The sequence below is a fragment of the Gasterosteus aculeatus genome, chromosome 10, assembly GCF_964276395.1.
Source record: "Gasterosteus aculeatus chromosome 10, fGasAcu3.hap1.1, whole genome shotgun sequence".
NCBI lineage: Eukaryota > Metazoa > Chordata > Actinopteri > Perciformes > Gasterosteidae > Gasterosteus > Gasterosteus aculeatus.
Window position 1 is genome coordinate 16871077 of NC_135697.1, and position 17470 is coordinate 16888546.

General features: G+C 50.8%; 1 protein-coding gene across 2 annotated transcripts; it reads left to right on the top strand.

Moving 5' to 3' along the window:
* Positions 1 to 2541: 2541 nt before the first annotated feature.
* shisa7b (shisa family member 7) lies at positions 2542 to 14476 on the top strand. 2 transcript variants are annotated; one of them, XM_078081344.1, is made up of 8 exons: positions 3316 to 4105; positions 5080 to 5322; positions 5541 to 5657; positions 5858 to 5988; positions 7421 to 7489; positions 9664 to 9885; positions 12388 to 12760; positions 13048 to 14476. In XM_078081344.1, the coding sequence occupies exons 1-8, from the start codon at positions 3720 to 3722 to the stop codon at positions 13496 to 13498; spliced, it is 1992 nt and encodes a 663-aa protein (XP_077937470.1). In that variant the 5' UTR covers positions 3316 to 3719; the 3' UTR covers positions 13499 to 14476. The 2 variants fall into 2 exon arrangements, with proteins under 2 accessions (XP_077937471.1, XP_077937470.1); XM_078081345.1 differs by lacking the exon at positions 7421 to 7489 and having other exon boundaries at positions 2542 to 4105.
* Positions 14477 to 17470: the final 2994 nt, after the last annotated feature.

A 17470-nucleotide genomic window follows, 5' to 3' on the forward strand; every position in this document is an offset into this window, starting at 1 on the left:
GTGGATGGATGTGGATGGACGTGGATGGATGTGGATGGCGGTTAATTGAAGTGGATGGATGTTAATTGAAGTGGATGGACGTGGATGGATGTTAATTGAAGTGGATGGACGTGGATGGATGTTAATTGAAGTGGATGGATGTAGATGGATGTTAATTGAAGTGGATGGATGTGGATGGATGTTAATTGAAGTGGATGGACGTGGATGGATGTTAATTGAAGTGGATGGACGTGGATGGATGTGGATGGATGTTAATTGAAGTGGATGGAGGAACAGAAGAAAAAACTGGCAGATTAACTATTTCTGTCTGTCTTTGTTTTCATATCAACAGAAATCGGATATCAGTTTAATTCTACTGTCCTTTATTCGGGTTTTTTGTGTGATTTTGGAGAGTGTCATTAAAGTGTGAGCCCCCCCCCCCCCCTCCTCCTCCCCTCGCAAGGCTTTAATACGTTTAGTTGAACTCTGCATCAACTCGGGCTGAAATGAATCGTTAGGACGTTACGTGGCGGCGGTGATGGGAGTTAATGGAAGCCCCCCCGATACCCCTCGCTCACCATTGTCCACCAAAAACTAGGCCGCGTTAATGGATCGTTGTTTTCAAACCGGATTCTTTGCGCTGCCGCACGCATCACTGTGTCGGCACCAAGGGCACAGCGGCCACCTCAGAGGTCAGAGGTCACGGTCCAGGTCGGAATTCCGTGCCATGGCACACTGGTAGCATGATGAACAGTACATGGCTGGTGTGTGGACCAGTATTAATAATCCTTCTTCACATGTAATAATAATAATAATAATAATTCTCTGTATCGACTGCACGACGCAAACTGAACACGCAAACATTACCGTGTTTAAAACAATCCATTTCACATACTTTTATGCCTGCAAGTCTTTTTCTCTTCATCATCGATTAACTCGTCAGTTACTTTGATCTTTTTGATGAGCCGTCAGGTCCATAAAGGATCAGTTAACACAAAGAAAAGTCCAAATACATTTAAATCAGACAAGAGAACAGAATGCAATGTTGACACAGAGAATAAATCTGCACTGCTACAACAATTTAAATCACACACACACACACACACACACACACACACGCACACACACACACACACAACTAGGAACCAGGCGGACCTCCGGAGGACGACGTGAAGGTCCTGAGAGACGTGGTGAAGCGTTTAATTCAAACCTCCGCGTGGGCTCTGCAGGAGGAACCAGTTCTGCATTAACGGATCCCTCGACCGGATGGTGATATTTGGTGATGGTGATATTTGGCAATTATCCGACAGGAAACATCGAGTGAGGAATGTTTTGACTCGGACACACACAGGCAGGAATACCCTCAACAAACGCTCCTGATTAAATGTAATAAAGAAAGATTACTCTTTCGTTTTTTCAGACACCAGTCCCACGTTTTTAAAACGCGTTGGGATGTGGATTACACGTCATATGCAACGCAACTCTGCCGTAGCGTTTTATTACTCTGATCACGTCTTCTGCTGCGGAGCGCTTTACTTTGTAAAGCGGTGAGCGGATTAAAGGAATAATTCACCCTCAAAATCGACATTTGTGAATTTATTACTCGCCCTCTTATTTTTAACCAACGTTTCAATCCAAATAAATCTAAATGTTACGATAACAAAAGACAATACTACTGGGAACCTGTGTGTGCGTGTACACTGCATACATACATACGTGTGTGTGTGTGTGTGTGTCCATACTATGGTAGGAGTACATAAATGGGGTAAAAGTAGAGAACATTAACACTGAGGTTATGAGATGTTCATCCTCACACAGCAGGCCTCGTGAACAGAGGACACACACACACACACACACACACACACACACACACACACACACACACAGCGTGTGGTCTCCTCTTCCTCTGTGCTGCTGTCAGATGAGTCCATGAGGCAGCTGTCACGTCTCCCGCTCTCTGTTCATCCAAGTCACATCACGGCTGCTACCGTCTCGTCTGTCAGCTGATGTCTATGTATATATATAATTATACATAAGTGTGCGTGTGTGTGTGTGTGCGTGTTGTAGGCACTCGCATGCGTCCTTCAGCTGAAGCAGAATTTCAGGTTTAATTAAGCATTAAAGAAGCTGCTCGGGGCCAAAGCCTTCATATAAAAGCTCACCTCACTCGGACGTTCATGTACCAATTTCCTTACATTCTGGTGGTGTGTGTGTGTGTGTGTGTGTGTGTGTACACTGCATACATACGTGTGTGTGTGTGTGTGCACGCTTATCAACACAGGAAGTAATCCAGCTAATTGTCTGAGTAAATTAAATCCACCTGCTGGGTTTTCCGTGGAGCAGCTGTGGTGTTTAATGACGTGGCATCGTGGGGCTTCTGGGTAACGTAGTCCAACGTTCCCACGTTGTGGTAGAAGTGTGTCCTCAATGCGCCACTGAAATCCTTCTGAATGTTGTGTTCTTGTCTTTCAGAGCGGGAACCGGAGGACAAACTAACAGGAGACCCCCCCCCCTCAACGCTGCACCTGGAAGCTCCGTTCGTCCCCCCGTCTCCGTCCTCAGGGAGCCGATGAGCAGCAGAACCCTCCATCTAAGATTCCTGCTAGTCGGGTGACACCCCCCCCCCCCCCACCCGCCGCCTCCTCTGCGTTGACGGATGAATCCGGACATTTTCATGTCTGTTCTGTGGGCAGAACCTCGCTGCCCTGCTAGAACCGGGCCCAAGCCCTCCTTCGTCCTCTTCTGTTGGGCCAAGCTGAATTCAGAGCAGAGACACTCGCACAAGGGCATCGACCTGGCGTCTCTCTGCTTCTGATCACTCTGCGTGAATGCCTTCATATTGTTGACTTTTCCTCCGGTTTTTCAGCAGCTTTATTCATCAAACTTCGACTTTTACCGATTCTCTCTCGCTTAAAGAGTTTGTTTAACGGCAAACTGTGAGCGCGATGTAAGATGAACGCGGATGAAATCCACCTTTCAGAATCACAGCTTGTGCCAAAGTCGGACCGGCTTCCTCTGTGCTGAACGAAGCCGAGACCCCCGGACGCTGCCAGACTGTTGTTTACAGGCGCCACGCGGTTTGATTTGAAACCGCATTCTTTACGTATGATTTCACCGTGAGTGGTCCGCAGGACAACAGAAGTGCCAAACGCCTCCGACGTCTGTTACGGCTCATCCAACGTGGAGCAAGTCAAGTTTACATGCAACGCTAAAGGTTTACAGATCACTTTCTCCATCGCTGTTGGGGGTGAGACCGGAAGCCCGCTGAGGACCCAGTTTACATTTTGCTCATCTTGTTTACAGAACATGTAAAAGAGAACAAACATTACTGATTACGGATCAGAATCCAGTATCCGACACCTGCAGCCACAAAACAAACCATCTGATCCCAGCTGATGATTCCACAGCTACGGACGTTTCACAAAAGGACCTGAAACGCCTCCGAAAGACCTCGATGTTTACAGGAGCTGCTCGGGCGGCGAGACGGCAGCGGCTCCATCACAGCGGCTCCGTCACAGCGACACAGCAGCTCCATCACAGCGGCTCCGCCACAGCGACACAGCGGCTCCATCACAGCGGCTCCGCCACAGCGGCACAGCGGCTCCATCACAGCGGCTCCGCCACAGCGGCACAGCGGCTCCATCACAGCGGCTCCGCCACAGCGACTCCGTCACAGCTTTCATACTAGCAGCTGTTTAGTGACTTTTTTTCACGGCTCCGAAAACACTTGAAAGAAAACAATGAAACCTTTCGCGCTGCGAGGGATGTTCTGCTCGTCCCTCGTTCTCCTGCTCTCCTCCTGCCTCGCCGTCTCCACGGTAACCATTGCCACGCTGCGGCGCGACGGCGGCGGCCCCGCTGCGCCCGGTAAAAGGAGCGCCGCCTTGTTCCTGCTGACCGGCTACAAGGCGCGGCCGCCCGGCGGGCCCAAAGTGGCGCCGAAAGCGGCCGAGCTGGAGGACGGCGACGACGACGACAAGCCGCCGCCGATGGCCGAGCTGCCGCCGAGGCCCCTCCCTCAGACCATGTTGCCGAGGAACATGACGGCCGACGCCCTGAAGCCGCCGCTGGGTGCGGCCCAGGTGGCTCCGCCTCCCAGACAGCTGGTGGACGTGGACGTGTGCAGGTGTGTGTGTGTGTGTGTGTGTGTGTCAATCAGTGTTTGTTTTGAATATTGAAACATTATAAAAATGTGATTTTAACCATAATGTTTGGAGAGGGACAGAAATGCCTCTGGGTGCAAACGAGAGGCTGTGTGAGCGTGGAGAGAGTGGCCGTAGGTGTGATGCATGATGGGAGGCTGCACCTCCACCACGCTGGAAGCCATAAAACAACGAGGCGCACCATGATTCTCTCCCTCTGATCTCCATCTCAACCGAGCTTCTACTTCTGCACTGAGAGGCGTCTGGCTGTTGCTAGGCGACGTGTAATCAGCTCTGAATCTGTTGCGCTGGCGAGCCGCGAACACACACACACACACACACACACACTCTAACACAACTATCAGCATGTTCAGGAGAAGCAGCAGCAACAGTAAAAGCTGAGCCACAGTTGAAGGTGACACACAGCGGCTTCGGTTACACTCGATGTCTCTTTTGAAGTCGTCTCCGTCTCCCCGGTTACATCATACTGAACGAGGACCGTTAGCGTTGCCCTTTTTAGTTTGACCTCTTGACCTCGCACTCCTCCGGTCGGAGAATGTGAGCAAAGATGTAGAAGAAAAATAATGTCTGCAACCTTTTGTTCACTAGACAACGATGAGATCTCCGACGCTTTGATGATATCAAGATAAACTAGAACAGTAAATCTCTCGCAGCTCCTCAAACACACAGTGGCTTTTATTTCAACTGGATGACTCTGATGGTTTTACAAATACAAATAGCGCAGAAGCAAAAGCAAAGCAAAAGCAGCGGTCCAGATGTTCCTGTGGAGGGTTTGGACCCCGATGGGGGCTTGAAGGTCCGCTCGTAACGGGCCTGAGCGCGGCGGCAAACCGCCTCCAAACTCAAATCAACCGGTGATGCTCAAATGCCACGTTTTACCGCTGGTAACCCACGGCGACGACACCTCCTTGTTAACCCCCTCCGCCCCCCCCCACAGGGGTTACTACGACGTGATGGGCCACTTCGACACCACCTTCAACTGCTCCAAGGGCAGCTACATCTACTGCTGCGGCACGTGCCACTACCGCTTCTGCTGCGAGCACCAGAGGAGCCGGCTGGACCAGGAGTCCTGCAACAACTACATCTCCCCCGTGTGGGCGGATCCGCTGACCCCCGTCAGCGTGATCGAGGGCAACAAGCCCGACCCGGACTTGTTGTCGCTGGAGCAGCAGAACAGCAGGTCGGTGAATAAAGGGACAGGACGGCGGGCGTCGGTACACGAGGACACTTTACCTTCTACTTTTGTGTGGATCCCAAAAATCCTAGTCATACAATTTGGATCTCAAGCTGTTAACGATATTCTTTAGTATTAAAACAACAAAACGATTAAGTAAAAATAACCCACTGAGGAGCAAATGGAGCAAGATGACCTTTTAAACCCTGTGCTTCCTCTCGCAGCACGGCCTACGTGATCGGAGGCGTGATCTCCTTCACGCTGGTGGTCGCCGTGGGCGTCCGGATCGCCTTCAGCAAAGTGGCGCGTCGACCCCGCAACCGGGACATCAACATGCCCAGGTAGTTAAATGGTAGTTAAATGAGAGCTGTGAGACTCTGCGTGTGTTATAAGTAAGTATAACTTCTCTGTACTGAGTCTCACCTCGTCACCACGGCGACACGCAGGATCCTCTGAAGCAGTGGTGGGATGCAGTAAAGGCTGAAGTTGGTGCTTAAGAGGCAGATTTAGTATTTTGTGCATTTGTGCCCCCCCCCCGCAGGTCGCTGGTGGACATCTTGCGCCATCAGTCGAGCCCGGTGCAGCAGGGCGAGAGGAACAACAGCGCTCTGCTGACGGGCACCGCATCCAAGAACCACTACCCCCCCGCCCTGCAGAGCAAAGACAACCGCAGTAAGTCGTGGGGGGGGGGGGGACTGGTTAGATTAAGGCATTAAGGGTGAGGCATCCGCGCCGCATGGTAACGGTTTGATGGAAATCTGTTAATACAAACCGGACACCAGGAGTTGTGAGACGCTGCTTTTTTAAGGACGAGCCCGATACCTTCGTTTTACCATCAGGGACAATTTAGAAATGAGGAAATAATAAAATCTGGTTGATTTGTATTTGCTTGATGAATGAATGTAAACTGGTGTTTTTTCCAGTTATGGAATATTGGTTTGAAACTTTAACATAAAAAATGGTTGTCAATGTGATTTAATTGGAACTCCTTCCCAGAAAACGCTCTCTAACCTCTGGAAGAATTCTGATGAATGCAATAATGAACTTCTTACACTCTTCCATTGTTTCTGAATTACTGTGTTTCCTGTCGTTGGTTTTTCTGGGGTGAGTCAAACGGAGACAAATCTGTGACAATTTGTGGGACAAGTGTGATTATTTTTTTTTTTCCCGCTGAATTACTTTGATTCTGCCGTCGCTGCTCACCTGCGTCTCTCACTCAGCTTCGTGTTGATCGTGACGCGACTGAACCGCTGGTCTGTTTCCTGCGTTCTGAGCGGCTCACCCGTCTGCTCCGTCTCCCCCGTCTCCCTCTTTGCTCCCTCAGTCTCTCCAGGATTTAGCGGAAGGGAGGAACTTTTAGGGTAGAAATGTAGAAATGAAGATGTCGCAGAGACCTTTCAATTTGACCCATTCGGATGCACAAATGAACAAAAGCTTTATTACACGGCAACATTTCATTATCACTGATTGTCATATTTACTAAATATTTATTTTGCTGTCAATTTCATTTTTTTTTCTCAAAGCGGTCACCAATGGCAGCTGTCCAGCCTCGCAGAAAGTTGCGTATTCTTTTTCTGTGTAAGAGGACAGCAGATCCGTAGTTAAAAGTAAATTTTGTCATTGACTATTGTACGGATGAACTTCAGCACCAGAACTTTAAAAAGACGCGCTGCTTTTGTCTCGACTGCAATCGATCTCGTCCAACGTGTGACGGCAAAAAAGCCGACTCCTGGAGGGACCGCCCGACTCTCTCTGTCCCCCTCTGTCCCTCTCTGTCCCCCTCTGTCTCTCTCTGTCCCTCTCTGTCTCTCTCTGTCCCCTTCTGTCTCTCTCTGTCCCTCTCTGTCCCCCTCTGTCTCTCTCTGTCCCCCTCTGTCTCTCTCTGTCCCCCTCTGTCCCTCTCTGTCCCTCTCTGTCCCCCTCTGTCTCTCTCTGTCCCTCTCTTTCCCCCTCTGTCTCTCTCTGTCCCCCTCTGTCTCTCTCTGTCTCTCTGTCCCTCTCTGTCTCTCTCTGTCCCCCTCTGTCCCCATGTGCTTACTGGACACTCGGCCTCGTGTCTCTGGCGCCGTCGTCCTTCAGTTTGTCGGCTCTGCTCTCTTTGCAGCTGGGACCCTGCAACGCCATTTTACCCAGCAGGCCTCCGCCTCCAGCCCCAAACACTCGGCCACCATCGGTAAGCCTCGTGGTTCGGCGGGCGCGAGGCGCGAGGCGGCGGGAAACCCCGGGGGCCCCGCTGTCATGCCGCGCTGTCTGTCTGTCCTTGTTGTCATGGCGACGGCCTGCCTCCCCGCACTCTTGGAACAGCCGGCGGCGCGTTCGCGGTGTCGGAGCCCGCCGCGGCTTTCGCAAGAGTGCGCGCGTGAAAGCCGCTCGGCCTGCCTGCGCTAGAACGCACCACCCGCTAAACACCACCACCACCCCCCCCCCCCCCCCCCACCGGCCTGCCCCCTCTTCTTCCTCTTCGTCTTCCTCTCGGGGAGCAGTGATGTGCCGCTGCACGTCTCCAGCGAGGTCGCCGTCAGTCTGTTTTCCCAGGATGTGTACGGGGGAAAACAGGAAAGCAATGCTAGCGCCAGTGTTTCCTCTTGTTGTTGTTGTTGTTGTCGTTGTTGTGCTCGCGGTAAAATAAGTAGAAGTCATCCATTTGAGGCCTCCAACGTGGATAGCGCTTCCTGAGTGTGTTTTTAAAGTAGTTTCGGTGCCACTTATTCCAAACCGTTACACCTACACGTGTCCCCCGGGGGACGGATTACACAACGAAACCCAGTCGGAGCTCAGATTTAAACAAAAAAAGGTCACTTCAAACTGTGCTGTAAGAAAAGATGTTCAACTGCTCCGCTGGCAAACGGAAGATGTGAATCCTCATGTCCTCGTTTCGTAGCAGAAATAGTCCTTCTCAGTGCGCTAACAGAGGACCTGTAAACGGGTTTTGTAGTTACGGTCCGAAAAGCGAATGTCCCCTCGGCCACCCGACTCGCCGGCCCGATCCCGATTCATTCTGTAACCACAGCGTCGTTGTTGGTGTTTAAGAATAAATAAATAGATCTATCGCCGTGCTAATTCTCTTATCATGACACGACAAAAAAAGCCTCAATATTCTGCTTTTATGTTCTTCCTTGTGCTTTAAGAAGCGAGACCTCACAGCCGGCATTGCTTTTACCCCCCAACCCCCCCACGGTATATATATGTGTATATGTGTGTGTGTGTGTGTATATACACATATATCATCGACCATTACTGCCCATTACTGTCTGGTGAATGACCAGTGTGAGTCCCCCCCCCGACCCCAGATTCTGTCCCCACCAGAGGAAACAACAGCTGCTTTATCTAAACTGTGTGGTGTGTCCCCCCCCCCTCTCCTCTGTGGGGGAGGGTGGTGTATTTAAGGATCTCGGGGAAGCCACTGGATCTCTCTTTAAAGGGGGGGGGGTGGGGGGGGGGCAGGGTGAGGGAACCTGCATGTTCTCGAGTCACGAACACTGTTTGGGAACGAATGTTCTGACTCAGTGGTCCTCAACCTTTTTTACCTCACGGACCGTTTTCATGTCAGACAATATTTCGCGGACCGGTCGAGAAGGTCCGACGGGGGGGGGGGGGGGGCGGGGGGGGGGGGGGTGTAGTAGTCGCGCTCTGTGTCCGCTGGTGGGCGTAACTGTAAGACGGTAAGAGGACAATTGTAAACGTGAAGAAGAAAAACGCCTGCTGACGCGTGAGGAATCTGTCAGACGGACGAGCGCAGATTATTAGGAGAAAATCCGCTCAATTTTCAAAATAAAACATTTTTCAGAAAAAAATAATAATATAAGCTTTCTGTGGTGCGGTCCGCTGCCCGGTGGTTGGGGACCACTGATCTAACTGATATATACATGTATGTGGACATATATATGATATATATACATGTATGTGGACACACATATATATATATGTCCACATACATGTTATATACATATACGCACCCCCTCCCTGCTGCCGCTCTTACATGACACATCTTTAAATCTATGTGTATCGATCTGCTGCTTTTGTACTTTGCATCCATGTGAATGTGTGTTTGTAGCCCCCCCCCCCCCCCCCCCCCCCCCCCCCCCCCCCATGCTGTCACTGTATCTGTGTATTTACGTGTTGCTGATGTTTTCATTTGGAGCCTCAGATTATCAGCACATAGTTGTATTTATAGATGGTCGCCATGGAGATCGGAGACACTTCCTGTATTTACTGATCACTAACTAGCTTGTGTCTCCTTCTCTCTGCTTCCTTTCCCTCTTTGTCTCCTCCCTCCTCACCCGCCTTCTCGCTCCTTTTCCCTTTTTGGTTTTCCTCCCTCCATCATCATTCCCTCCCTCCTCCCAGAGCGAGGCGCCCGTATGAACAACACCTCCCAGCTGTCCTCCGGACCCCCCCTCCTCTCAGGTAGCGGTAAAGGCGGCGGCATCGTCCTCGGCGGAGGAATGAGACACAACAGCAGCCACCCGTCCTTCTCCCACTCCTTCCACAACCTGGCCCAGCTGCCCCCGTCCTACGAGACGGCCGTGAAGCCGGAGATCAACCGCTACAGCTCGCTGAAGAGGCTGGGTGAGAGCCGGGGGGGCCGGAGGGGGGGGGGCTTGATCAGGACCACAGGAAGGTGTTTCCCCTCCGTCGCATCAGCACTGTGACTTTTTAAGCTGATATAAAACAGTGGATTGTTGTAGAGCTTGGCAGCGGTGAGGAGAATGCTGTGGGCATCCAGGTGTCCCGTCTCCACGCTTCCCACAATGCAACTCTTCTCTACCAGTCTTTCCTTCCGGGTATTTGTCTTTTTTTTTTTTGTGGTCAGGTTGTTAAACTCAAACATCATGGCCGCCCAAAAAAACAAATAATAATCACCTGTGTGAGAATGTGTGTAAAACGTCACAGCAGGAAGGTGGAAGAAATAACGGAGGGATGGGAGCAGAACGAGAGAGTCAAGAAGGAGAAAATGGAGGAGGAGGAAGGCATGAAAGGACTCTACCTCCATCTCTTTGTCCCCCCCCCATGTCTCGTAAGAGGAGGAACGTGGGAGAATATCAATGTGGAGAAAAAGAGCTGACCAGAATAAAAAGGATCAGCAAGCCGATTGGCCAAATAAGGACACGGCAGGAAGAGGAGGGAGAAGGAAACGGAGAGGAGGAGAGGGGTGAGGGAGATGTGGAGATAGGGGGGGGGGGGGGGAGGGGGAGGGGCGTTGGCTGGAGGGTCCGCAGGGAACCGGCTTCCTTCGAAGGGGTTTGAGAGGCAGCAGCCACTTCTCTCTCTCTCTCTCTCTGTGTCTGCTGTTACCTCTCTCGCCCTGATCCAGGCTGCAGGGGGAAGAGTCTCCTCTGCAGGCTGCGTGATGGATGGTTACTGCATGGGGAAGTGTGTGTGTGTGTGTGATTCCATTCAAAGGAGAAAACACACACACACACACACAACGTTGCATCTTTTACTAACACGCCCGGGGAGGGAGAGAGAGAGACCACCCGTTGCTCCTCACACCTTTCCAGAGGTGAACTTCTTCGCAGCATTTTTTTTATGGACGTCATGGTTCATTTTTATTTATTTTTTTGCATCAGTCTAAATCAACAAAGCGCAATGACACGAGGTGATTATTGGACAGAGCGCCACGAGGAGGAGAACCTCTCTGCTCCTCGCAGACGCTCCTCTAATCTCTGAGAGTCTCTTCTTCCTCCGCGCCGCCATCAGAGGGGAGGGAGTGAACTACAGAACAATACGGTCGACTTCTCCTCTGCAGGAGTTTAATGATGTCACTGCTGATGTGAAGTGTTTGCATCTGACGGCGAGGAGCACTTATGCCACATCGCAGGTCATTTACATTACATTACATTACATTACGTGTCATTTAGCAGACGCTTTTATCCAAAGCGACTTACATTACACTTTAAACCCACGGCTTTTTTTTTCACATTTTTTTTGCCCGGGGAGCAATTAGGGGTTAGGTGTCTTGCTCAGGGACACTTCGACATGGAACAAGGGGCAGCCTGGAATCGAACCACCAACCTTGTGCTTCCCAGCACACCTTCTCTAACCCCTGCGCCACGACGACCCGTTCCCATTTAGCGGACGCTTTTATCCAAAGCGACTTACATTACATTTTTAACCCGTGGCTGTTTTACATTTTTTGCCCGGGGAGCAATTAGGGGTCAGGTGTCTTGCTCAGGGACACATGGACTTGGGGCAGCCGGGGCTCGAACCACCAACCTTCCGGTTCCCGGTGGACCTTTTCTACCCCTGCGCCACGACAAAGTTGTATTTAGTACTATAATACGGGCAGGTGAAATCCAGCGTTCTGATTGGTTGAGAGTGAGTCACGCGGGGTACGTCGTCGGGCGACAATGTATCACTGCGCCCTCAAAGTAACGGGTTCGATTTTTGCGCGTTTTAGCTAAAAAAAAAAGCCCTGAATTCCTACAAATGATGGTTTTCAGGCAATGCGAGCTTTTCACCAGCGGACCATCACGGTGGACGTCATCTCACGTGAGATGGTGCCGTTTACGTGCACGTACAGGGACTATTTTCTCTGACTACTGAACGGAGACACGCAACGTTTGGTGCTGAAAGGCGACCATTTACTTACTGATGATCATTCCGCTGGTAACCGTATTATAACAGCAACAAGGTACTTGAGGCTGTACTTTATCTCCAATAATGAAACCGGTTATGAAATGTGAGACCTGTCCTCCAATGAAGGTCTTCTTTCTCCTCCGTCAGACAGCTTCACCTTACAGGTGGGGGTGGGGGGTAAACACACAGAGGGACGGGACATGAGACCATCAGAGACAAAAGATGGGGGTGAAAAATAATCTTCAGAGGTGAGGAGGAAAGGCCGAGGAGCAAACAGAGGCTGCTGGGTGAAGGTCATGTTTAAATTGGCTCCCGCTTCCTCTGGAGGTCCTCCGTCACACTCCCGCCCCGTCGTCTTCGCTCCCTTCCTGTCCCTGAGGACACGGGCGTCAGACCTACGCCGTGAAGCCGGAACGCTTCATCCTGCTTATGTAAGTGGACGTGAATCAGTAATGCGTCTTTTTTTTTTTTTTTTTTTTCTCCTCCGACCAGAGAAAGAACTGGACGAGTACTCCAACTACTACGGCTCCAAGCGCCGCCCCAACAACGCGCCGCCCTCCTTCTACTCCTCGCAGCACCACCTGCCGTGGGGGGGCGACTACACGCTGGGCTCCCGGGGCACGCTGCCCCTCCACGGCTCCCGGCCCCGCCTCCACATCCCCTCCACCCCCAACCCCTACCCGCTGCCCCCGCAGACGCAGTACGCCGGCTCCTCCTTCGACCGGCCGCCGCGGCGCGTCCGCTCCCAGGACCAGCTGCTGGGGGAGGGCGGCACGCTGTCCCGCCTCTCCAAGAACCAGCAGCACCAGTACTACAAAGCCATGACGGGCGGCGGCCGGGGGGGGAACCCGCCGTCGCTGCGCAGGTGAGCCAATAACACCATTAACATATAGGTGTCTATGAGAACGCAGTACTACTACACACAGTCCTACTAGCAGTACTCGGCGTGCTGCACTTTAAACAATACTTTTCATATCGATAGAAATCACAACATGACTTCTGATCGGATGTGTTTTACAAACTTTGCGCAGGGAGAGATTCTGAATTTAAAGGGAAAACACATTTTAGTTTAGCGGCGTCTTGATTTGCTCGTACGATATCGATGAGCAGATATCCGAACACTCATGGGACAAACCCACGTCTGGTCTCCAGGTCCCACGAGAGGCTGCTGGTCTCCCCGGACCGCCTGGAGGACCGGCTGATGATGGGCCTGATGGCCGGCGGCGGAGGGGACCGGGTCGACAGAGGCGTCGGGGGGGGCGGCATGGTGCCCACCATGGGCCGCCTCAGCCACCACCAGAAGGCCCAGTCGCAGTCCAACATCTGCGTCACGCCGTCCATGGAGCGCCACCACATGATCAAGATGAACTCCCACCCGACGCCGGGCCACGACCACGGCTCCGGCGGGGGCGCGCACGGCGGCTGGGACCCCCACGGGGCGGCGGGGGGCCACGGCGGAGGAGGCGGAGCCGGCCACCCCAACGCGCGGCGCATGGCCTTCGCCAGCAAGAGGCAGAACACCATCGAACAGCTGCACTTCATCCCCGGGGGCGGAGGAGTGCAGGGACTGCGGACTGGGAGTAAGAACGAGGTGACGGTGTAAGAGAGAGGAAGAGGAAGAGGAAGAGGGCTGTGAGGGAGGCTTTTAGTGGGAAGATGAAGTGGAGAGATGAGCAGGAAGAGAAAAAAAGGAGGAGGAAGTCCTGTCTGCCCCCCCGTCCCCGTCCCCGTCCCCCCTTCACACAACACAAAGCGGTGGACGACTTTCGTCCATCGTGAGTAAAGCCAACTGATGTCCTGCTGTGTTGAAAAAGAGAATATTCAGCCATTCTTTGAAAAAGGGAAGACAGAAATGTCCACTTTAAAAAATAGCAAAAAGAAGCAACAACCAGAAGCGCGCGCGAGTTTGAAGGCTGCCGGGTTTTCGCTGTGACTTTTATTCGAAAGGAAACCCGCTCAATCAAATCCGTCAAGATAGTGCGGCGTTTTATTGCGGCGTCCTCTCGAGTCCTCGACAGCGGCCGACGGATTCGGGTCCGCTTGTCTTTGTATTTCTGAAAAAAGGTATTTAACACCAAACGAGTTGCTTTTGTATGAAACTAACCTGATGATGATGATGATGATGATGATGAGCCCTGTCAGACGTTGTGTACAGTTAGTTTAAAACGTATTTATCCTTCAGCCAGCTGGCTGTCTGACCAGCTTGACCTTCTCTAGCTGTGATTGGACGCGTCTTACTCTGCAAAAAATAACTTGATTTACTGGATAGAAATTAGATTATGAACCATTTTCGGGGGTAAAAAGAGGGAAGCTGCGGGGGGACGAGCTGCTGTCGCCGAGGCCGTCACACCAGCGTCTACACGGCAAGATCGCGTGGCTGGATCCCTTTCTTCTCAAGGAAGTTCAACATGCTCGCGGCGACTGAACACGCTGATTTTGTGTGGTGACCAAAAACAAATCCGAGCTGCAGACTTGCAGCCGCCTTCTGGAGTGACCGGGCCTTCAAAATAAAAGTCCCCTGTGTGGTCTGATTTCAGCTTACCTTTGTACAGTGACCTCTAGTGGGCGTATATCTATGAAACATTGTGCTGTGACCCATTGAGTTAAAAAAGAAAGAAAAAAAGAATTCGTAAACCTCACGCAGACTCCGATCGAAGCGTCCCACGTCTTCACCTGCACGTCCAGCCGCTCACCTTGACGAAGGGGGGGGGGGGGCGATGGACACTATACACCAAGGGCTATATATAATGAAGTATCTTTGTGTGTCTCTGTACAGCGTCTGCTTCTTGATTCTCATTTCCTCTGCCCGTCCGCGTCGGGAGGCATGCGAATGTTTGTCCTTTCATTTTCAACCTTGTGCAGAGAGAACGTGAAAAACGCGCAAGGAAAATAAACACACGACCACGATTACTTTTTTTAAGCACGATGCAACGCCGTCTCTGGCAAAGATGTTCCCGTACAGCTGCGCCGGCATCGCGGTTACGTTTTGTAGGGAAAACACGTTTTGAAAACGGGAAGTAATTAATCCAACCGGCGACTGAGGAGGAGCAACGTAGAGACCTGTCAATCACAGTAAGGCCCGCCCTGAAGCGTCCCCTGCTCTATGGTCGGTTTGACTCTAAATGGCCATAAGTCATGGGTGGAAGAAGACCACAAACTCATGCTTACAATGTTTGCTGAGAGAATAAATCAACAGAGAAGTCGTTTTCTCATAGACGTCTATGGGAGCAGAGGAGTCGCCCCCTGCTGGTCACTACAGAGAATGCAGCTTTCACACATGAAGCTTTGACGCCACTAAAAACGACCTCACGGTTTGTTCTTCAACAAAAGTACTCGGCGGTTAAGTCTGGGCAACTAGAAAAGGTGAAAACAGAGTTTTCCTTCTGAAATGTAATTCACTATACAGGTTCTTTGCGTGGGAACGTTACTTTTCGAAGACAGTGCTGCCGTGATGATGTCATATTTTGTACCTTTGTCTTTCTTCTGGCTGTGAGATGGACCTTCTTGCCTCTCAGACCGGATCTCTCCTTTTCGGGCTTTAAGCTACCTGTGAGGCCTTTTGGAGGTTTTCAGCTCCTCTTCGATGAAGACGGAGGTCACCGATGACCGAGCGCAGCTTCCTGGCGGCCATTTTTAGTCTAGAACTACGTCACGTGTACGCATGTCGCTCACCACCAGCGATTGGGCGCCGAACGCACGCATCGCAGTTTTTTTTTTTCTTTTACTCAAACCGTGTATTTCTTTCTTTAATGTCTGAACTTTAATATATAATCCTGGATTTTCAATATTGAAACATACTAGTGGAATCCAAAAGGAATGAGAGGTAAAAACAAAGTATTCTCCAGGAAACAACCAGAGCCGAAAAGACGAAGCTGGCGACGGTGATGTCACCGCGCCGACTTATGATGTCACGCCGCGCGTGTGTGTCAGTGCGTCCGTTTTAATTTGTGTGTTTGTAACTCTGTGTTGTCGTCTTCTTCTTCTTCTTCTTCTTCTTAGGAATGCAGAACCTCGTTTTCTTTTTGACCAAACTTTGGAACGTTGTCGTGATGAAACGGTGGTTAGTTGAAGACGAATAACAAACAAAAGGGGCGTTTTTCTTGTCGAGCGACCAAAGCGTGAAACATTTCAGCGTGTAGATTGACGGCGTGTTTGAGTGAGTCGGATGAGTTTGTGTCGCCGATGGTTTCGTTTCCCACCAACAACCTGCTCATTTGGGACAGAACTTTAAGGCATCTCCAGAGTTCCATTGCCGCCTGGTTGTTGTTGTTGTTGTTGTTTACTTTTGGAGCGGCTGCTGAAGTGCGCCGTGGAGGAGAATGTTTGTTGACCAGCCAACGTTTAGAGACCGGGGGGGGGGGGGGGGGGGCTGAACATTAGTTTGTATTCTTAGTGTCTCACATCTCATCAAACCTCCAAAGGTCTGAATCGGATGTTGTTGTGCACGTTCAGTCGACGTGCGCGCGAGCGGCTCGGGCGTTTTTTCTTTGTATTCTCAAAGCTACTCCGCATACCTCAAACTGTACGATGCATTTATTTACTTCATCCCCCCTCAATGTTTATCCAAACAAAGGCCTCACAGACTTCAAACCCTCTTCGTTATCGGTGCATTCTGTTTATTCATAATAACAATTAAAACAAAAATCCCACTGAGCCTCGTTTGTGTCTTGTGTGTGTGACGTTTGAGATTATTGATTTTTTGGGTTTCAGAACATTGTGAAGTAAACCTTCTTGGGTTTGGTGAAATGCTCTCATTTCATTCTCGAATTGATAATGAAATCAACCCTGTTGGTGCTGCAGCTTTTACACGGTTTGCAGTTTGATATTATGTCAGAGATGTTTGACTTCAGCCATCGAACATTCCCAAAGCCCAAAGCTCATGTTGGAACTTGGAACAAGCAAATACAATTCTCGCATTGGAGGAAGAAACTGAGCATTTGGCGTTGATATGATGAAGACTATTGTATTAAAACGCTGTAACATCTTCTTGTTCATTTGAACCACAACACGCGCCCTTCCATCAGGAGCCTTGTACCAGAATGAAAATGTTCCACCAATTTGATTTTATCAAACACGTTTCACGACGTTGGTCCTGATGTCTTCAGAGATGTTGTTCCACCATTTAGGAGCAGGACAGCAAAGAGTTCAATACAAAAACTGAAACCATATTTAATGTCCTGGAACAGTGAGGACGCGACCCCCTGCACCTGTTTCTACACCGACGGAGCCACCCGAGGGCGTAGAATTATGAGCTCTCCACCCAATTCATTAAAGCCATCCATCCACCGCCTCTATATTAAACAAGTGGAGGAAATCCCAGCAGAGGGAGCGTCGTTATTAAGGCCTTTAATCAGCCTTTGTTATTACTCTTTAAGTCACTGTCTCAGGGTTGGCGGTTCAAACCCCGGCTGCCCCATGTCGAAGTGTCCCTGAGCGAGACACCTGCTCCCGGGCGCTTCTTTTATGGTTGAAATGCACTTATCTTAAGTCTCTTTGGATAAAAGCGTCGGCTAAGTGACAAATAACGTGACGTGAAGACACAATCAATACTATGATTGACGTGTGGACACAACCG

Bases quoted from the DNA above. Each gene is read 5' to 3' on its own strand.
- shisa7b (XM_078081344.1), top strand. From the start codon at position 3,720: ATGAAACCTTTCGCGCTGCGAGGGATGTTCTGCTCGTCCCTCGTTCTC. The intron at 5,989-7,420 runs GTAAGTCGTGGG...CTCTCTTTGCAG, and splicing joins GCAGAGCAAAGACAACCGCA to CTGGGACCCTGCAACGCCAT. The intron at 9,886-12,387 runs GTGAGAGCCGGG...TCCTCCGACCAG, and splicing joins CAGCTCGCTGAAGAGGCTGG to AGAAAGAACTGGACGAGTAC.